The following is a 22,309-nucleotide window of genomic DNA, read 5'->3' on the forward strand; positions in this document are numbered from 1 at the left end:
GAAGATGAAAAATGTAAATATTTTTTACCCGTATGTTTGTGCCTATATATGTATTTAGATTACATCAAGACGACAATATTTTATCGCAATAACGAGAATTGTATCCAGTTTCTCCATTCTACGCAATGTTAATTCGTCCATTCGTATCCCGCCGCGAACGAACGTTCAATTTACCAAGCGGCATTTGTAATAGCTCCCACTGTCAAACACTTGACATATTGCGTAGTTGACGATAAACATTGCGAAGGTTCTAAATAAATCGTGTTTCTGATACCTAATCGTGTGATATGCTGAGCTGAACATTTCTAATCGCGCATGATAAGTGTTTTACCTTTGATCTCATCGCCCGCACGCGTTCGAGTAGCAACAAAATGTCGTCAGCCTTATGCGAAATACAAAATCTGTATGAACGATATGTAAAATGGGTATCAGGCAATCCATCCGCCTTGGCGGACGTTGAACTGACGGTCAAGTGGCTTTCATATTTTGTGGCCGGTGAGTGTACCATTTCCCCCTCCAAACCCCCGTTAGTATGATCTTTGTAATATTTTAATGATCTTTTATTTTAGGGAAAATCAACAATTCTTCCGCCGTTTCCGAGCTGGTGTACAGTCTATCGAACTTGTTGGTGTTTTTCAATGATAGGATCATAGAGAAAGCGGCACACAAATCAAACAACGCCACATCCAATAGTTCTCTGGAACGGCAGATGAAGGTACTGCTAACAACGCTAGAGTATTGTGAAGTTTTTATCGAACTTACTGCCCACAAAGTCTGGGGAACTAGCGGTCGATGGTTTTTCATTGTAATTATACAAATCATAAAGTAAGGAATGGTAAAAAATGTATACAAAAGCTCATTAGAACAAGCTAATTCTATTCGTTTGCCCTGTGCGCCCTTTTTGCAGATGTATAGGCCGGCTTATCCTAACGCTGTATTGCCAAAGTACCAAAATTGTGCGCACCCCACCAATACCTGCGCTGAATCGCAAAAAATTGCACGAAGCACAGCCGCCCGAGAATGATTCATTCCGTGACAATCTTGCGGGTGAAAGCTCCGGAATAGTACTGAAGCGTTCAGGACGCGTCATGCGAAAGGTTAATTGTTCACCATCGCTAACGTCGAGAACATGGAAACCACCACTAGCAGCAGCGGGAAATCAACCACATCCGCCGCTTGAATACGGTGGAAAATTGCTCATGTCCGCAGAAATGCTCTACATTGCCAAACCGCTTATTCATCTAGCTTGTATGAAGAGGTTTGGAACGAAAAGCTGGACCAGTTACTTGTTGGCACTAGCACTGGACAGTGTCAGTCTCCGTATGTACTACAAAAATCGGGAAGTGTTATCCAAGGAGCAACGTGTAGAACTGTCGCAAAGATGTGTATCGATGCTGCTGTACCTGATGCGATCACCGTTCTACGATCGATACACGCACGACAAGATAGCAAACGTGCTGCATGGCATCGGAAACAACATACCGCTGACGGGTACGATTTCGCGGCTTATTCTTTCGTACATTCCACACTGGCAGGAAACGTACTTTTACATGTGGTCAACTTAAATTGGTGCATGCTACGTACATATAGGTCTAACGCAATGGTTGATAAATAATGGGTCGTTATGGGTTTTGCAGTGAGGGGATAATTCATCACAAAACATATTGAATAAATGTTTTCTACCAATTGAACTGTTTGTCTGAAGTATGTCTGAGTTGTGCTTTTTTTCCACTCTGTTGCGCTTAGTGTTGTGAAAAGGAATCTCTCTCGCTTACTGGGCACCACACTCCCGAGTGCATTGGATGATTGGGATCAATTCAGATCAATTTATACAGTTGAACATAGGCCTATTACGGCTAATACGTCACACCCAGTGTATTCTACCTAGAAATAATGTAATCAAAAGAAAAGAAGCAAAAAACTAAGTCTCCCAATCGTTATGAAATCTGGGAAGCGACACTATGAGGATCATCCGCGTGAAAGGAAATTGAGCAATCAGAGACGGTACGTTGTTGCATCAAGGCACAACCCATTGATGCATTATGTTGGTTTCCATTCTCAAGAGGATCGTTTATAAAGGCGGAACCGTTTATTGGATTAATGCTGTCTGAAAATCGAGCTAATGGTTCCCTCTTTGTTATGCTGAATCATATGAGTAAATAAATTTCTCCAAAGGAGTTCGTTTAACTTTCACCCACAAAAAAACACATTAAAGTTCCCAAACCATTTTTAACACACAAAAAAATATATATAAATAAAATGATCACTATACAGCACAAAAGAACAGACGCAGGTTTGCGTTTTTGCTGAGTTTTAGAAATGTGCATTTCCCACCTAAGTTGCAACTGCACGATGTTGCAACCGCCGTTTGCCTGACCGATGCACTTTTCGTTGGTGCCGCCGTGTTCCACTTCTTGCTGAATGGTGGTGGTGGTAGTGGTTTCAATGAAAACTGTATGGTTATAGCTTTTTGTTTGTTCCAACCATGTTTCATGAGTCATATCGCTGCATCAAACAAGCTCATCCACATTTTCCCTGTGACCTAATTTCGGAACATTTTGTTGCATTTCGTTCCGATAGATGCGGAAATGCTTACAATACAGATAGAAAAAAACGTTCTACTCTAATACTTTTTTTTCGAAGATCACTAATCGACGAAAAACTGTTCGGCGGAACGATACTAGTCGATCGCATTTCTTAACGATAAAGTTTACCAAACATCCGTTCGCCCATTTCGACAATCGAAACGGATTTGGCTACCTTCATCTGTCGTACGGTAGCAATTATGCATGCGCAAACTGCGCAAACAAATCTGTACAGATAGCGTACAAGTTATGTATATGACAAAAGAAGAAAGAGTCTGCGCCTTTGACCGCAGAACCGCAGTTTGGTTCCAGTTGCGCGTGTGGACCAGTGAGTCGTGCAAGCGAATCGTCGTGAAATGGTACCGGAATGGGCCATTGGCACAAACATTACCACAGCATAGTCACCGGCATATGCTCTGCTATGAGGTGTGAATGGTAATTTGGAAATAGATGGATTTCGTTTAAAGTTTTTTTTTTTTTGGTTTGTGGCGTTCAGCCAACCAAATTTGATTCTATTGCGTAGACGCGAACATGGCCAAGTGCTTTGTATTTTCAAAACGGTTTACTATTTTTTTTATTTTGCTATGTTTTAATAATATCCCAATTAACTATTTAGCAAATATTAGCAAAAACCCTTTTGCTTTATAGTTTATCTATAATAGAAAACAGGGAAACACACCGAACGTGTATTAATTAATATTTTCAATGCCACCTAAAGCTCTTTCCCCTCACGTACTAATGGCACGTTCAGGCTGACCCTTGCCCGGAAGTACAAGCCGAAGGACATTATGTTTCGTTTGGACAAGTAATTTTAAACTGTTGCTAACAACTTTCAAACTATTTCGGGTCCGAAGCTTCCGTATAATCAACCAGGACAAATTAATAAACAAGGCTGTGTCCGGTTAATCTTGAATTAAATGTTTTTATATGTTGCTTATTGGATAAGCACTTTATGATTAAAATGATCACATTTTATGTACACTTTTAGGCCCCTCGAGTAAGGGAATTTGTAAAGGAATTCATCTAAAATCAAAAACATTCCCTAAACACCTAAAAAAAAACTCACTATTAACCTGTTCCGAAGTGGCATTCTTCGTGAAGGACCTTGGGTTGCGCACGCTGCTTTTCTCCTCGTAAAGCCTTCAATGGGTGCTCCCACCCTGAACGGTGCAGAAAAAAGTGGCCTTTCTCCACGGCACTGATGAAACACAATGAAAAGCGAACCAGATCAGATTGCTTGCCACCACCACCTTCATGTCCATGTTTTTATTTTGGGAAGGAGAACCAAACCTTTAGTTTGATGCTGCTGCATGTTGAAGTTTGATTCCTTTCAAGTTTTGCAGCATCTTGCTAAACTCGCACATGCTTGTATTTAAATTTGTGTTCCCTTTCTGTTTTGTGTTTTTTTTTTCTTCGTTTCACTTTGCTCATTTTACCCTAAATAAGTTCCCTGATCCGTAAGGGGGTTTTCATACGAGTAGAATTCGAATTTGAACGCGAAAGTAAACAAGTGGCGGTGAATGGCGGTTGTTCTGCCAAAAAAGTGAAAAGTAACCTTGTAACTGTTAAAAACGTGTTTGGTCTGGCACCCACGATGCCCGGGGGGGAACGGTTAGGATAAACCGTACGTTACAGATTTTGTTTCGTTACACTGAAACCGTTTTGTCACTAGCGTTACGAAACATACAATGTTTAACCTATTTTGTACTACAAATAGGGTTTGGTTGTCGAAGGTCATCCTTCGACGGGAATGTATATTTACTTTTGCAAACACTTCCCAAAAACACGTGTTTTTTTACTGCTTGCCAAATTGTACTAAAAACCCTCAAAAAGAAAAACATTTGCGTAAATCACGAAGACGAATCCAATCGCCCGCGACCTAGCCATTTTGGGGGATTTCTTCAGTTTCCTATTCGTGACAAAAGACAAATACATCGACCAAGATGACGGCACTGTTGATTTTGAACTCACCCGAACCAGTTCATCCGATCGAACCGATCGATTCAATGCCAATCCGGTAGTAGCCCTTCCCTTTCCTAAACTCCAAAAAACCGTTCCAAAAAACGCACACAACCGTTGGCGGTATGATTCCCTCCCTGTGGCCGAAGAGGGCCGGAGAGTGGCCACCGAATGCAGCATACACACGTTGTCCAGTTTTTACTATTATGCACTAGTACCCGTTTCGTTTTGCTTTCCATTAAATTAGGAGACTTTAATGTTGCACCCGCTGGAGTGGGTGTGTCTGGGGGCTAGATCAGTGATCGACACTCATACGCGTTTCATAGTACCTGGTTCAGGGGGTGAAAAAGTTATGTTTTTTTCCCATTGAACCACATTCTATTCTTCGAAGCGTGATTGCATAATTTAATTGCGGTCACTTTTATGGAGTATATTAAGAGAAAGAATATTGTGAAGTAACGCTTTATCTGATTAAAGTTTATTTCCCTAATCGATCATGAGCACAAATGAGGCTACGTTTTAAACGAAACAGGCCACTTCTAACTTTAATTGTACTCTGTAGTAAATTGTCTAGTGTAATTCTACACATACAGAAGCGATTTGTGCTAGACGAAACCCTAACGGGCCCACCAGTTAACACTCCGATTCGACTCCTGGCCAGCCGGCCAAAAACAGCTGTTGAAAGATCTTTGTGGCCGAGCACGAGTAACCGAAAACCTTGCCAACCAACAAAACCCATTCATCGCTGGTTTTTTCTTTGCTCCACCACAACGATTCTGCATTTACCACGCGTTGCGGAGCATTTCGATTTCGGTTCGTACGCCACCCCTAATGCGAAACGGCAACAGCAACTTCAACCGACGTGTCCTTCAGCCTACAAAGAGGAGAGTGTACAACGGAGGGGGGAAGGAGCGAGGGGGGTAGTGCACTGTCGCCACCATCGTGTTCGCCTTTGACGAAGTGACGATCAGGGCAAACGGTGCATAAGTGTCTTCAGCGATCTACCCCTTTCAGTCGATCGAGTGCAACACGCCAAGCAACATCCAGCACGCCAAGCAGCGTGGCGTATAGTGTTCCTTCGCATGATCGCGTCCACTCCAGTGGTTGGGGTGCGCTTCTTCGCTGACCCGGATGACGATGGGTACCGAATCGTGATACTGATACTGCCCGATTGCCCGATCCGGTGATCGTACTACACCCCACCAACCTATAGTTCTGAAGAAGAGTGGAGTGGTTTGGCAAAAGTGTAAGTGATCCCCAAGTGACCACTAGTGTGCGTAAACGGTACACCAATAAAGAAGAAGAAGAAAAAGAAGAAGTTCTTACTTCCCCTCCCACCAAAAAAAAACCCCTAAACCGGAACCGCGGGGTGGGGTGGTGATGGGTCCGGCCAGTGGGAAGCTGTGCGGGGAAGCTAAATCTACCGTCCGCGACGGAAAGCTGTGACCACGATCGCGAGAGAGCCGAGCTTGCCCGCAGCTTGATTGTTGCCTGTATGCGTGTGTGTGTGTGTATGTGGTTGTGTTCTGTTGTTTTACGTGTATGCGTTCGCACGGGAGCTCAGTTTCCCTTTCGGCGTGGAGCGAGAACACGTTCTGGTTTGCAGTGCGCGAGTTGCTACGGTGTTGATCGGTGTTGATCTCGTCGTCAGTGGCGTACATCAAAAGTGCAAAAGCTATCTTCACAGCTTCATACCAGCTTGTTATCGGAAGGTATACGGTATATATGGCACGATAGTGAGTGCTAAGAATTATTGTGTGTTTTTTTTGTTGTTGTTGGTGTCGTGTGAGATAATGCAATATGCGTTTAGTTGCATTCAGAGCGAGTGTGTGTGTGAGAGAGAGAAAGACGCTATAGCTAGCGAGAATGCTTTTTTTTCTGCTGGTGTAGCAGTCAGTACACGTGTTGAAGGTGGATGGTGATAACAAGTGTGTAGTTAATGTTCGGTGTTGTGATAGCTTAGTGGGAGTACAAATAATTTACCGTGCAAGCAGCTTGGTTGTTTTCAGTTTTAAAGCATTTCATACAATGTTCTAACACTAATCTACGCTTTTCAAGAGGATATTGATTGTAGTGTTCGAAATATGAATGTGTAAAGAGTTCGTTCGCTGTAAGCTCTTGTTAAACAATTTTGTTTCCCTTCCATCATTAGCACGCGCTAACATCGTTACTAAGGTGTTTAGATAGTATTTTTGTAAATATCGCGAGTTTATTTTTTTGCAGTTTCTCGCTGTTACTTCTATCTAAATCATGTGTTCAGTTCGTCACAAATAAACAAAGCAAATGTAACAGTTAGTCGAAAAAGGAGGGAATTGTTTTGCTGGTGTTGAGTGGTACAAATGTCGGTTACACATTCACGATTGTATTATACTGCTTTTACGTTTTACGTGCGTTTAGTTAAATCTTCTTTGGCGTTATCATACCGTAAACTATAGCTAATTTATGAGGTGCGACAAAACAAAATAAAAAAAAACGCCTAATGAATACTTCTACAACTAATTATCTCCCAAAAATACTTGTGCGTACATTCGTGAATGGGACTCGATATTCTAATTTGTGTTTTTTTTGTTTAACATTATCCACAGAAAATCCCTCAGTGTCCTGTTGTGACATAAGTTAATGATCAAAGGTTTAAGTGCACCTTTAGCAATGTTGTGATATGAAACGTGTATTACTGTACCACTAGGTCACTGCGGGAGATACTTGTTTTATTTGGTGGTTTCGTGTTTCTTTGCCGACTTAGCCAGCAACCTTTACTGTGCTCAAGTGAAGTTAAACATATATAAAAAAAAAACTATTAAAGCGGCTGCCCATCACATCCACTGGACATAGGGACGCATCTGTCCCGGGTCACCGGTGACCGGTTGAATTATATTAGCGAACTGTTAATTCGTACTGTTTACTACATAATCATCAACCGCGTGCTTACAAGCAGCGCAACAGTTCCAAAAAAGGTAAGTTTAAATGTTAGAGCGTCAAGGCGATCATCGCGAGTTGAGCGCGAAGCAACCAAATTCCGGCACAAAACTGTTTTCGACTCCCTTTTTGGGGGAGTTTTGTAGCGAACCGAGAAGAAGCGAACATTCGATGGCGTGGGTCTAATTCAAGCGGCGTCCCATAAACGTCTGCTAAAAATAAAATGCAGAGCAAGTTGAAAAATCCCAAAACCATTCTCCTGCTGCTGCTGCTGGCAGGCCAATGACCCACCGAGAATTCGATCAAGAACACAAGAAGTTGTTTGGAATGTGTTAGCAGACTTTTGGGCGAAGTTTTGAATCGTTTGGAGTCTTGTGTTTCGTGTAAGTTTGCGTAATCGACCTACTAAAACCATCTGTGACGTATGTTACTGATGGCCACAGAAGAAGAGATTAGCGGGAAATACATTTGAACCGTGGAGTGTAGATTATACTACCACCTTATTTAGCTCATCATTAAGTAAGACGGCATCATGTAATCGCATGAATGGTCTATTACTAACCATCCTTATCTTACTGTCCTGTAAGTCTATACTTAGAGAGGGGTATTTTCTAAGAAAAACACAAATTCGATTACCTTGCTCTGCAAACTTAACGTACAAACTCTCTCAGTAGTGATAAGATTTAATGTACTTCCTGGTCATTCGGAGCGGGGCCTCCGAGTCCATGTCCTTGGGCTTAGAATACACCCGGATTTGAGCGCCACTTCAGTGGCGGGTCATCATTATTGGTACAGACAAACAAGCAAACAAGCATTGCGAAGTAATCAGGCAGGAATTAACTCCCAAGTGCCGTTGAGGGTGTTGCAATAATGATTATCCAGTCATTATTGTTGTTTGTTGAAGTTGCTCACTATTTTAAGAATTATCTTGCAGAATCGCCTAAAACAATGCTTTGCGAAACTTCAACCAAAAGAGACCAAATATCTCAAAACTCATGTGTGTTTTTTTTAAAATCTGGTACCGTAAATAGAAGACTGCGAGTTATAGACAAGAGCAGAATAAAGCTAATGAACATTCCGATCACAATTGGCGATTATATTGGATGATCTTGTAGATTGATGTATGGTTAGTAAATTTTGGAAGGTAACATGCGAGAACTAAGCAAAGATGCTGGTAAAGAGATATCAATTTTACACCCCACCGGCACGATGAGGATAATATTCGCAATGGGGAACAACATCGTATCCGCGACTAGTTGTTGATTATGGAGTAAATTACGATGCCACCGATTGGAGCTATTGTACACAAGTACACACCGGTGGGGGGGCCAGAAGAAGCACGGCAAATGTTTGAATTAATGCGCCACAATCGACCAGAAGCCCATTGTACGTGTGTGTATCTTGCGACCGGTGAAGAAGGTTCTTTCGAACGGTTCTTATCTTCCCATCGGACCGCATCGCCGGTTGGCCAGAGGAACACGAATAATCTGATGATATAATCGCACCAGCTACCTTTCGAGCGTTAGTTGTCATGCTTAAATGCACGGTGCAGGTTATGTTTTTTTTTGGTTTTTGTTTTTTGCTAAACCTCCCAACGTCCACCACTTAGCCATCGATGGGAAGTCATGTAAATCGACAGAGTAGCGCGGCGTCATTCAAGTGGCCAGAAGTGTAGGCTGTTTGCTACCGTAAGCTGAGGGATCTTCACCACCAGCTCTGCTCAAGTGTTGAACACATAACGGACCTCTCCCACTCCCAACAGTACGGTCGCCGTACGGTAATGCGCATGCCGGCGAGGGTGCGTAAGTCGATAGTTCCTTCTTTTTGCCGAGGATTACCAAATCACCCCTTACGGCAGAAGAACATGCAGTTGGTATGGATCATTCTTCAGAAAAGGGGGAAACAAAGAGAGAGAGAGAGAAAGAGAGAGAAAGAGGGTGACAGGTGTGGACGCTTACCGGTGCCGATGAGTGAGGGTCCGATGGTGGATTACGATGCAACCGGGTAAGCTGATATGATGTTTAATAGGGGAGGGATCGGCATTTCCTGAGTGCAGGCGTAAAGGGCCACATACATAGCGCCGATAGTAAGTTTGCATTAAAAAATGACGGCCACATTGTTTGAATTCCCATGCATTGGCCATAATAAGGCCGGTGTGAGACAAGGTTGACCTGTCTATAAAGTGGGTTAGACTGTTGTGCAGAAAGGTATATAGCATGTAGTGTTTCAATTAAAATACTAACATAGTATGTTGATATAATTGGACACATTTGGGTACCGTAACGTGACATGCAACAACTTGTGAAAGCATTTGTTGAGTAATATCGTTGCAGAACAAGAAGATGATTCTTCACGATCTTTATCGATCATGATCTATCTGGGTCTAATGGCTCGTGTTGTTGGTGATTTTAAAGCTCTTTTCTACCAAATTACCTCTGGATCTTCGTGGAACTTTCACCCCCCCCCCCCCCTTCTTGACAAGCTGACTAACTTCTTCGGCTAGATCTAATAGCAAAATTGGGCAAAGATTTTATTATGCAGCCGGATATCTATGTCATTGATGATAGAAGTTCCTGGTATGGCAAGGTACGACGGCATGAACCCCAACTCAGACTTAGTTATCTATCAATCGAATTTCCTTTAGCTAAATAGTCAGTTCATGCGTAAATCCGGCATCAGATGTGTAGTTGAATAAATTATATCCAATTATACCAAATGACTAGTAGCAGAAAGTATGCTAAAACAGTATTAGATTAAAATTAATATCTGAGTAACTTTTAATCTTGTATCTTTTAATGTTGTTATCTAAATTTGTATTTAACTGATAATGGCGATATGGTTGCAACCCAATCTAGTTAATTAGAGAAGAGCAAATGACTGCAAACGGAAGCAATATACCGAATGCTTTTGCCAACTTTTAGAATAAAACTATTTAAAGCAATCCACCACTAGTCTAGCAGGTTTTAGCTTGACTATTTTCGTATTCATGATTCCTTAATTTCATAATCACATTGTGCCTATCCATTCGACTAAACTAAACCCGATAAGAAACACGAAAACACAACCGACACTGAATCAATCGTGCTTCAGATGCTTCTATACATTCGGATAGCAACAGCTTATCCTTCGAAGAGCAAAATTAACATATTGCAGCAACGTTCAGGTGTTGGCCTTAGGCAGCAAGAAAAAAAAGGTAGGATAACACATTTTATTGGTACGGTACGGAAAGCAACAGCCCAATGCAACAGTCGATGGGTTAGCATCGTGTGTACTGGTGGCCCCCGTGATGCCTAAACCAGGTGTGTATTAATCTCATCACTTCGTTGCGAGACAATCCCTTACGGAATGGATGATCGTTGGCTCGTTGGCTGGTCCGGTTGTGTGACGGCGACAGTGTCACTGCGCTAACAAGACAGGATGATCATCAAGGTGAGCGGGCTCACCTGCTATCGATCTGACCCCGAGATGGTAGTATAAAATCTGAATTCATTTATTTTCGGTAGATTCGTTCGTCGCTCGCAGAGGTGTGATTGTGGGATGGACTTTGGCAAAGCACAATAACAGAAACCAAAAAAAAAAATCATTCCGCCTCATTAGTGCACAGGTCAATGTCGACCTGCAGCAGCCTCATTGGGGATGCTTAACATATTTCTTTTCTTTCCAAACATTTTCAACACTAACACGCTCGGACTATTAGGCTATCTTGGTGTAGCAGTTTTGTTGAAAATATGCAGAATAAAGAATTTTGTGGAACATTATTTTCTATGTTCGTGCTGCTCTATGATGTTGGATCTCTTCGACCCGGCAGAGGTACTAAAGGTATGGCCAGTTGCGTAATGTCAGTCTGTCGACACCGTTGGGGCAAGGGCTTAAAATGGTAGACCTCACCTTACCTTGACAATGACATTTCCAGCCATGCCGTGGTATGAACACACGAAGCACTACACCCGGCGGATGGTGTCAACCGTGTTCGCCGTATGTTGATCGTGATCGTGATAAACGAATGCATCCCACCCGGAGGTGATGTGTGGCAACCCTCGAGTTAGTCTTTCCCCGATTCACCCTCATGTCTCATGTAGAGAATTGTTTTTTTTGTTATCTAAATTAGCAACTACAACAAACTACGGTGGCGGTAAAACAATCGAATCCATGTTGTCAATATCGTGCTTGAAGTCATTGGACGAGCGCATCAATGCTACGGGTTCAGTGTATTAGCGATCGCGTGCCACAAGAGACAAAAGCACAGAAACGACAGGTGTTGGTTACACTGAGACACGTCAACCCGAACAACGTGGTCTATTGTTTAATGCGTTGACATTATAGCGCACCTGGTCTTTTTTCAAACGGCCTTGGCAAAGATGCACACATCGAACAATAAAGGCACACAGCGCTGGTACAGCATACAACCTTTTTTGTATGGATGGGGAAAAAAAACGTTTTACTGTGTGAAAAACACACGCACAAGGGTTTGTGTGTGTGTTGTACAAATTAAATATCAAATGTACCAGCATCATTGTTCAATGGTACCGATCTGTAGCATTGAATGTGCAAATTGAACAATTTATGCTGAATTGGTATGTCGATGAAAAATCGTTTTCTAGGCCACCATGACAATGCCTGCAACACACACATTCGCGGTCAGTGCGTACATTATTAAGTCGAGCAGGTAGACCACAAGTTGGCAAATTCATAGCGGATGGTGGAGCAGTGTGTTGTTGGAATAAAAATACCAACGTGGAAGCGAAGAGAATAGTTGTTGTGAAGGTGTTCAATAATACACAGAAATTGGCAAAACTAATCAATCGCGGGTAATTAATTAATCAACCAAAATGTGAACTCAACTCTGGATGACAGATGTTGTTTCGCGATCAATATAATTGCTGAGCTACCCTTGGGGAGTTGATCTGACTCACTTGATCAATCACTAAAATTGTTTGTGGATGCGAAGGTTTTCCTCTGCAGTGTTAAATACTGAGTTTGTTTGAGCGCAACACATATCGAAGTTAGTAAAGTCTAAGTACGAGCTATACTTATTCTTTATGGCGTAACGACCTCTGAGGTCATGCCGGTCATTTCTGGCTAGTGATGTGTCTCAAGAAACTCAAAATTGACTCCGTCAAATCCGGTCGACTGCGAGTTCGATCGAGTCCGGATGAGTCCGAATGGGTCCGATCGATACCGGATGAATCCAGATGAGTCTGATCGGCTCGATTGGAGTTCACTTCTACCGGATTCATTAGGACTCTGACACCAGCTGGCGGCTGAGTCAGAGCAATCCGACACCGGCAAAATTTATAATTTTCCCATCACTTATCCCAGACTTTTCCCAGACTTATTTTACCAGAGCCGGATAGTCAGTCTTTGCCACGGGGCGACGGTCCGGATTGGATTTGATCCCTGGTCATGCCGTGTGGATCGGCGCCGTTTATCAAATACACCTCCGGGCCGCCCCAATTATCAGTATCTAATTATAATTAATGTACAAATATCAACAAATTAAAAGATGATGTTAATAGTTGGCAATACTGAAAATCTATCGCGTTGATTAAAATACAATTCTTTTTTAATATTATTCTCAACAAATTTCAAGCCCATTATAACACCGAGCTCATTGATAGCTCATCCGGGAAAGAACTAGAAACCGATTAAAATTGTATTTTTAAAAAAATAGCAAACTGTTGATGTAGAATTTATTGGAAAGAGCATCATAAACAAAACCAAAGATTAGTAAATTTGCTCAGACAAGATTTGCGAGACATTAAACATAGCGATTAAACTAGAATTACAGTTCGAGGGTCAATTAACCAGAATGTACAGAATGAAAACAAAAACTGAAATTTCCCCCTCGTTCTAATCTACTCTCGAACCGATACGAGCAATCAAACATTAATTTAATGCTGATAGTGCTACAGCTACATCATCGCCCGCACGTTTATCAGCCACGTTTTCTACGATCGACTTGCCTTGAAAAAAGTGTTGCTCGTAGCGTGGGAATACAGTATATCGCTGAGGTTGTATTTTATTTTTACTTCACTTAAAACAACACCTTCGATATGAAACGCCAATTGTTTTTTTTTTAGCAAACAGCATTGCAGCACGTTATCGTTTTGTCGTGTCCTTAGTGTAGCTCACAGCAGAAAGGTTCTTTCATGTTCATCCACCTGGTATCGGGTTCATACCGAGTGTAAGCCCGGATGCACCATCATGATGATGAGTCTGATGATTGTGGCGAGGCCAAATGGGAAAAGTTCATGGAACTTTAGTTTCCTTGAACCGGCGACAACCGTGATCTTGGCGCGGTGGTTGGGTTGGGAAAAGGCATAAAGGCGGAACATAAGTGGGTGAGCGGATATGATCGCGGTACCGCGAACCGAAAGGTAAACGAATAAGAGAGAATGATAGCTGCGGTGAAGAAGTATCGAAACCGAAAGCCAAACAACGGCCAGATCGGTAGAGTAAAGAAAGGAACACAAAATCATTATTAATTCATAATAACCACAAGCCGCCCGGAACCAATGTAAACTGGGAAAGGCAAAACTAAGAACTCATTGCTATGCGACAGAAGATCTCGTTAAATAAGTACGCAGAATGTTGCTCATATACACTGTTGGTGAGTTTGGCATTTGGGTCATTTAACATATGATGTACTCCTCTTGGCACGTATGCTGTTTTTTTACTTAACATTAATTTTATCGCCTAATTAAAACCGCATTAGTTTAAGTACTGCTGCACGTGTCTAATGAGGACGGACACTGGGAAACGGTCTAACCTTTTCTGCTAACATCTTTCGGCACATTGAACACTCAGCTGACTTACGTCATTTCAAAACTAATACTAATTACAACCGTACACTTACAAAAGCCTTGATAAGACTTCCTTTATAAGGCATTCGTTTTAAACATTAATATATTGTGAATGCGTTAAAAATTTTTGTTGAAATGAATTTCTGTGATTTTTATAATTCAAGACGCAGCCGATAATATACGGAGGTTTTGGATTTGAAAATATTTTTTTATGTACAAAATGTATAATAATTCACTATAAAATACCCCACGCTATCTTCCTTCCATGTCACTGCACTAAAGCGTCCTTCGTTATGGCATCGGAGATGCTCCATTACACACAAAATCGTTTCATAAAATTTGCAAGGAAGGTGAATGGTGTGTGAATTGCATTGTTACCTCGATCGTGCTGACCTCTGCCAAGTTCATCATCATCATTGGCATTGGCGATTGTAAAACATTTTCCGAACTCTTTTTTTCATTTTTTTTAACTTCCCTGTGAAACAAACCCAAAGCACCGCCACAGTCTGAAAATGGAGTTTGTTAATTTTCAATTTATTATAATGTGACAAATGAATTCGACCAAATTCGACAAATGAGTTGAATGGATGGAGGGAATTGTTCTTGCAAAAGCATAGAACTAGCCTGGGTTGTGGCAACTAAAACAGTCTAGCACCACAAGCAGACGGTTACAGTTTTTTTTTACCAGTTCTGATGGGTGAGCATTCCAATTGTGCCAATCAGTGAATATGGCGGTATGGTGAATTCCCTTCATTTTGTTGACCGTGTGCGTTGACTAGGAGTTACAAAAATCACGGCGGTTTCATTCGATTGATTTATAGCAGAATTGATTTAATTTTCATCTAGCGCAACAAATGATCAATTGAGGTTATATTGTTTCGTTTTTTCATGACACACATTCATTCATCTTCATGGGTAGAACTTTTCACTGCTATGATATTGTATTTTTTTTACATCTTTCATTGTAAGTATGATCTTATAATGCACTACAATCCTTTAGTATGAAAATTATAGTGAAATTATGGTTCAAAAATAAGCTCCTGATAGCAAACAAAAATTTCATTTTATGGCAAAAACATTTTTTTATAATTAATTCCATCAAGAATGTATACTCATGATGATATTTATGATCATGATTTAATTTCTATTCCTTCGGGAGGCTACTAGTTTTATACCGATTTGCTAACTATTTCGTTGAGCTAAACAGCGAAACACACGAAAGATCATCATCCATTGCCTTGCCATCTAATGAATCGTACCACACCAAACGAGTGCCGGAACTAATTGTTAAGTAATTGTTGCTGTAATCAATCCTTCACCTGATCGGCTTCGGGGTTTCCTCATGTTTGCTGCTTCAACACGAATAATCTCTCCATGCTGTGGGGGCAGTTTGCGTACACTCACCGACATGACCGATCGACTGTTCGCACTAATGAATGGTACTAACTGCAACTATTGCACGTGCGATAGGGGGTGAACGCATCACTTATGCAATATGGCTACCATCTTTATATACATGGAGCCGAAAATGTAATGAAAAAAAAAAACAAAAACACGGTGTCCAATTGCAGACTGCACGATCAGCACCAATACCTTACCTAGGTGACAAAGGCTCGTCTGTTCCGCTTTCGGACTGCTGACCCAATTATTTTCCCTTCGTTCGGTGAGGGGATACATATCGGTCAGTACAATTCCACATGAAAGTAAGTCTTGTCTCGTACGTTTTGCTTTTGCTTTTTTTTCGTTTGATTTCCGCTCACACGTTACACGATTGTATGGCTCCCGTAGAGCTGTCACCAATCCGATCGAGATCACCATAAACAATAGACCATGGAACGTACGCAAATGACGCAAAGCTCTAATCTTCCATTCCGAGCACGCGTGTGTCGGCCCGTTCACGTTTTGTTTCTTTTCCATCGGTCACCTGAGCTAAATATTATTACGAGAGTTTTGTTTCCGCCAGCTATATGGTGTCGGGAGCAGCCACACAGTGATTAAGAGGCACCGGGCGAACGCTTTTCCGGAAGAGTCTCGTGTGTGTGTTTAGTAGAAATATCAATTCACCATCAATCACCACGTTTCGCACGGATGATGCGATAGAAACTCATTAGCCCCGGACAATACCGGATATTGTGTCGTGCGGTTATGGCTTTAAATCGATTTTCGGTTACCGTGACCATTTTTCCTAGAAGAAACGATCAGGCAAAAAATAAATAAAACACGCAAGAAAATCGACGTCTTCTCATGCCCAAACGGGCACAAATTTCGCGATCATAAGACATCCGTGTGTTGTAAAGGCACGATGGATGTGCAACGAGCTGTAACAAATCGTTAATCGCACACGAACAGTTTGGGGGCTTTTTTACTTCAAATGTTTTATAAATGATAAAATAAAAATTTGCTTAAGCTTGCGGAAGTCCTTCGCTAATGTTGATCATCTTCCATCGCTGGAAGATGCCCAAACATTTAGTTCACGTTGCTCTTCATCATCTTCGTCGGCGTAATGCCACTGCTTTAGATCGATCGTTAAACATAATGGTGAACTTTTGCCGTACCTCTGATCGACAAACCGTGCCGATCGGAGGTCACAACACGAAATGGCCGTTTTTGTCGAGCTTTAAATAACTTCGCACCGCACCGCATGGCAATGATTTATGATGACCGATGCTTCCTACGCTTCATGCCACATTGACCCCGACCCCGACTATCAGACCGTGGCCAGCTTTGACATTGGCGTGTAAAAGGCTAGAATCGGGACAACATCATCGAGCTTTCACACCCTTTATGAAAATGAGGAAGTTTAATTTCGACCAGATGATCAGACGATCGTATGCACTTTTAGCCTTAAATTGGTCTTAAGTAAATGTCTTTAAAAAAAACATTTTTTTGTGCAACGAATTTTGATAAGTGCAGCAAAGTTCGTTTCCAACTGAAAGTTGACGTGAGCACGGGCAAAAAGCTGCTGTAAGAGATGGTACTTGCATAAGTAGACGCGTGTAAGTTGCACAAATCTAAGTCAAGGACTTACTCCTCACTTTGCGAGACGCATCGAAGCGCTTTTGTGCTTTTGTGTGGCACAGTTCTGTATGCACTGGTACGAGTAATTTATTGTTTATTGGAGTGTTATAAATGTTGCTGTCAAAATAACAGCTAATTTACGTGCCATTTTGAACCAGCTTTTATGACCCGTCTTCATCCATTCGGCCTGGCGGATGGACGAAAATGGTGCGGCAATGGTGTTGGCAAGCTTAGTCATAGTTTTGTGATTAAAATAACAAATTCCGTTTTGACAACAAGTGACAAGCAGATGTGCTGTTGTGAAGCCTCAATACTAGCCGCACCGAGATTAGAGAAGCCTAATAAATGGCTTGTTGCAATTACTTCCTTAAAGTCTTTAACTATGCAAATATTATTATTTGGTAAATCATCATTTTTATAAATCTTTGCATGATTTTTTGAAAGTACAAATAAAATAGCTTGACAAGTTCACATTGTTATTTCAATTTTTTACATTAAGTTTTTAACCACTACACTAACTTAGGACTTTAAAAACCTCACTTTAGGGAATCTGTACTAATCAATATCAGTTAACAAATAATCAATAAATTTATACTTCTTCTTGGCTTAACGATCGCTCAGGTCATGCCGGCCGTTTCTGGACTAGACTTATTTTAACGAAATAGGAGATTCAGCCATTGTTAAGGTCTGGATGGGATTTGATACCCAGTCTTGTTGCGTGGCCCTGTATCAGAAACACCATCGGCGAGTCCCTAGCAAATATTACACTATATACAGTTAATTTTAATAATTCGTCCATAACAATAAATAAAGCATAGTTATTTCTGCTATAGTAAGTAAACTTAAATTTCAATTCACCATCAGCATTATATGAATTATATTTCAAAATTATATAAAAGCAAATACCATAACCATTGACCGTACACAACAATCCCATTAATGGATACGATCTTCAGCGTAACGATCTAATGCCACCGGGATTTTTTGCAACACGATTAGAATCTCTGTGTTCGTTCATTCACTTTTTGCTACTTGATGAGCCACCGCTGTTAAGTACATCGCAGAACATCGCTTGGTCAGGTGTGAAACAGTACGCCAAACAGAAACCTGCTCACAGGGCATGGCCAGTGTCATTGACTTCAGTTACCTGCATTTGGGATGTATCTGATCCATCCGGATGAAGATGACTAGCGAATTGTGCAAAACCACAGTGGCGCCGAGAGCTGTTCATTATTGTGCTGTACCGGGCCGAATGCCGAGAACCGTGGCGAAAATGACGCACGGTAAATTATTGAAATATTTTCGAATGCTTTGGAAAACCCTTCAAAAGGAAGTACTCCGGTAGATTATAAGCGGTTGAGTCTTGCGATCGCGATCATTGGATCAATCGACCCAAAGTCATTTTGCGCGTACGTATACCTGCGCGCTTGTATGGCCATTGAGAAATCCGCATTTGGTTGCGCGGTTGCCCTTGAAAACGAGCCCATGGTAGAAGAATACACATGGCTACGGTTACATGATGCCGCCGTGAAAAAAGCTACACCACCGCGCCTTTTATTCTCCTGCACCGGACTGTACTATGACGTTGTGTTTGAAGTTTTCTATTTCTAAACGCCTTGTACTGGGTTTGGATCTCTATCCACTTTTGGCATGTGCTACAAACCGTCCGGAACACGGCGATGTGCTTCAATGGTAAGGTGATGTTTCACAAAACACAATCTGGCGTTAATCATCACCACCGAAAGCCCTATTGCAAACGCTTGACTAGGAAAAGAAGGGCTTGGTAGAGGGATCGCGAAATTTGATGAATGTTTTTGCAAATTTTTTAGTTTGTATCGTTTTGTTTTTACACTACAGGTGCATTCTGCACGATCTTTGGTATGAAAGAGTCTAGACCCGCTGGAACTGGGAGGGATTTCTGTGCTTTTTCCTTCGATCGTGTGATTGATCAAGTAAAAGACGGATCCATCTGAGGGGTAAGGGTAGCTTAGTGCTACTAAAGCTAGGTTTCATCAAATGCTCCATACGAGCCACGCTACAGCGTGTATAATTGCGGAAAAAAACTCACCAAATAGCGCAACGGTTGACGGAGAAAAAGACGTACAAGTTGTTGTCACGAGGTATATGACAATGATCTTGAACTCGTGACGGCCACTAGTAGTTTCGTAACGTTTCGGACATAATGTTGGATAATGGTAGATATAATTGTCTTCATTTATTTCTCTTTCTTTCTCTTCTTTCTTGATCGTACGGATGCAGAATCAACAGAGTTCTCACAAACCACCTATCCAGAGCGCTGATAATGCAAGGACGCGTAAAAGAGCTGAGTTAAGTTAACTTATTGCAAGATCAGCAAGAGTTGTGTGTTACGGCCATCCTGAAACACGCAGCAATACTTCCGAAAATCCTAACAGCAACGTACGCCAAAGCTGTGATATCGCTACCCAAGAAACCTAAACCCAACTTGCACGGAAGGCATAATTGGAGGTTGGACAAGTTATGACGCAAACTACAGCACACGATTACGATCAACACCATCATGCAGGGACATCAGTGCCAGCACCAGCACCACCGAATGGGCGATCGTTTGCGCCATCGTTGGCGGGGTTTCTACTGATCGTAGCCGGGCTGGTAGTTTGTGGTTTGCCTGACGAATGCACTGGTGCCCAGCGGGAATCACAGCTGCGACTGGGGAAAGCGGTAAACGTTTTCCTGCGCTACGGTTATCTGTCGATATCGATGAAGGTCATCTCGTACAACGATAGCGAACGATGGCTGTTTAAGGAGCCAACGAACAACGTCTTCAAGGTGAGAGCTAATTGCATACGTAGGTCAACCGTTTTGCTTGTCCCCTTTTGCACTGCAGCCTAGGAACGTGAGCTTACCGTGCTTTCCGGACGGGCGTTGATAAGCGTTTCCGTTAGACGCGTGGAGTTTCGCCGTGAGTTCTTTTGGGTAGTAGAACACGATTTTACGTTGCTTGTTACACGATAATGTACCGGTGTTAAATGGTTACTAATGTAAACTATTTATCTTTCTCCCAACGATAGGGCCTGGATCAGCTGAAGACGGAGGTGTACGAAATAAAACCGGGCATCTTCAATGGTGACTTCCATATGGAGTTCTGCGACAATCGGCGCCAGCTGTTTCAGGCTTACTTCCGCGACTTTCAAATCGAACGTCTGGACAGCTCGTGGCGTGCCTACACCGAAGGATGGCATCCGGAGGTGGCAGCAAAAAAGCTAGGTATCCAAAGCAAGTACCTCGAACGGGACGAGTATTGTTACGTGCTGGTACGGGTGTCCCGCTACCGAGACAGTGCCCGGTTTGCGAAACCGATCCCACCGAACCAGACGATCGAACCGGATGTGTCCCGCAAGGCGCAGAGTGTCGTCGTCGGCGACACGACGTCCGCGGTACAATTCATGAATCAGTACGGTACGCACTATATCAACGCGTACGTGACGGGCAATTCGCTCTATCAGGTGTTTGTCTTCAACAAGCGCAATTATGGGCATGTGAAGGAAAAGCTCAAAAGCACCGGTACGCTACAGGTGTCCAAGGTGGATCTGTACGAACACTTTGCGCCATGGTTTGTGGAGCACATGGGCAAGATACGGTGCGCCAGTGGTAATGCGTCCGTCGAAGCATGGGCCTCCCGGAAGCTGCGGCTTTCGTACTACGTGTTCACCTATAGTAGTCTACTGAAGTTACACGGTGACGGTGCGCTGCTGCGGATACTAAGTGAGCTACTGCAGAATGAGGCTATCCTGCAACTGGATCTGCGCTCACTCGGTGTCGTTTTTAAGGATCCGACCAAACGAGCATGGTATAGGGAAATACTGGATAACTATCTCAAACTCTGGGAAGTCAATATGTAGCGAACAGGAGCTACCTAAGTACGATCGGTAACATCTTTACGATGTCGCATTAGACCAGTAGCAGATATAGCCCAATGGCGGCAGGACAGACAATATGGGCCATGCGTAAATCAATAAGTCACAGAGCGCTGGTCAGTAACGGCCAGATAGATCAAGCCGAATATCAGTTGTAAGGCCAAATTAGGTAGTGCTAGCAGCTTTAGGGAAACAGAACCGACGTCAGCCGTTTTTATGGTTACGATCGTACCATTTTCCACGATATCCTAGATGGTATGGTAGCCATTTAGATCGAATCCTGTTAAGATTAAGCTTACGTGTAGATTATTAGAGAGATAGGTAGCTGTTTATCAGCGTGCATAGCTGAGTCACGTTCGAACTACGGTCGATAGCATAACGAGACGCTAGAGGCTCCAGTGACGTATGATTTACATGTGCTAAAGCAACAATTCTACACCACCGTGTTTGTGGCTACTACTAAAGCGTTCCTGGGGTCTTTTGCGTAATATCAACACAGTAGTAGGAGCAGCAGCAGCAGCAGCAGCAGCAGCAGCAGGGTTGTGGACAATAGGGTGCAAATGATTTTTATTTACAAAAATTATGTATTATCTAGGCTCTAAGGAAGATCTACCGTAGGATATCGAAAGTGTCCGTATACACTGTATTCTTCACTCTAGCTACACACTACTGTACTACTTCCACTTGCTGTGATAGACTTAGTTGATAGAGTGCTTAGTGCCCGAAGAAGGGAAACCCCCGAAGGAAGACGTTCACCAAAATCGGAAGTGGATAGCTTATTTTTGTATGGACGCAACCCATTGCTAGTGAAGCTCGGCATTACACTGTATGAACCTATTTGCAAGAAGAGCACGTTAAATCCAATAAGCCGAGTGTATCAACAGGTGCACTTTGCACCGGTAAACGGAGGGGTAGAAGGGACAAGTAGTTTAAGCAGGTAGGATCCATAGTATAAGATGATCGATTAAAAATCAACTAGTGATAGTCATATTTAAGCGAACAGTAAATAAACAACAAAAAAAAGCTTTAAACAAATAATGTGTTCAAAAATGTGTATAAACTGTTGAAGTACCGGCGATTGGATACAGTACCCAACCGGTGTTTCGGATTGGTAGGTAAACCAAATAAACTA

At 42.3% G+C, this 22,309-nt stretch overlaps 2 protein-coding genes across 3 annotated transcripts; both read left to right on the forward strand.

Annotated features, from left to right (window-relative positions):
- Positions 1-204: 204 nt before the first annotated feature.
- LOC125765814 (peroxisomal membrane protein PEX16) lies at positions 205-1,691 on the forward strand. The gene is made up of 3 exons (XM_049431294.1): positions 205-495; positions 570-825; positions 908-1,691. The coding sequence occupies exons 1-3, from the start codon at positions 372-374 to the stop codon at positions 1,563-1,565; spliced, it is 1,038 nt and encodes a 345-aa protein (XP_049287251.1). The 5' UTR covers positions 205-371; the 3' UTR covers positions 1,566-1,691.
- A 3,863-nt stretch (positions 1,692-5,554) lies between these two features.
- Positions 5,555-22,235, forward strand: LOC125765810 (torso-like protein). 2 transcript variants are annotated; one of them, XM_049431287.1, is made up of 4 exons: positions 5,555-6,256; positions 7,130-7,498; positions 19,541-20,089; positions 20,332-22,235. In XM_049431287.1, exons 3-4 carry the CDS (start codon positions 19,781-19,783, stop codon positions 21,160-21,162), a joined length of 1,140 nt encoding a protein of 379 aa, XP_049287244.1. In that variant the 5' UTR covers positions 5,555-6,256; positions 7,130-7,498; positions 19,541-19,780; the 3' UTR covers positions 21,163-22,235. The 2 variants fall into 2 exon arrangements, with proteins under 2 accessions (XP_049287244.1, XP_049287246.1); XM_049431289.1 differs by having other exon boundaries at positions 5,556-5,790.
- Positions 22,236-22,309: the final 74 nt, after the last annotated feature.

The sequence above is a fragment of the Anopheles funestus genome, chromosome 2RL (assembly GCF_943734845.2).
Source record: "Anopheles funestus chromosome 2RL, idAnoFuneDA-416_04, whole genome shotgun sequence".
NCBI classification, from domain to species: domain Eukaryota; kingdom Metazoa; phylum Arthropoda; class Insecta; order Diptera; family Culicidae; genus Anopheles; species Anopheles funestus.

Coding starts and splice junctions, on each gene's coding strand:
- LOC125765814 (XM_049431294.1), top strand. CDS start 372: ATGTCGTCAGCCTTATGCGAAATACAAAATCTGTATGAACGATATGTA. Junction 496..569: donor GCTTTCATATTTTGTGGCCG/GTGAGTGTACCA, acceptor CTTTTATTTTAG/GGAAAATCAACAATTCTTCC. Junction 826..907: donor GTAATTATACAAATCATAAA/GTAAGGAATGGT, acceptor CCCTTTTTGCAG/ATGTATAGGCCGGCTTATCC.
- LOC125765810 (XM_049431287.1), top strand. CDS start 19,781: ATGACGCAAACTACAGCACACGATTACGATCAACACCATCATGCAGGG. Junction 20,090..20,331: donor CAACGAACAACGTCTTCAAG/GTGAGAGCTAAT, acceptor TCCCAACGATAG/GGCCTGGATCAGCTGAAGAC.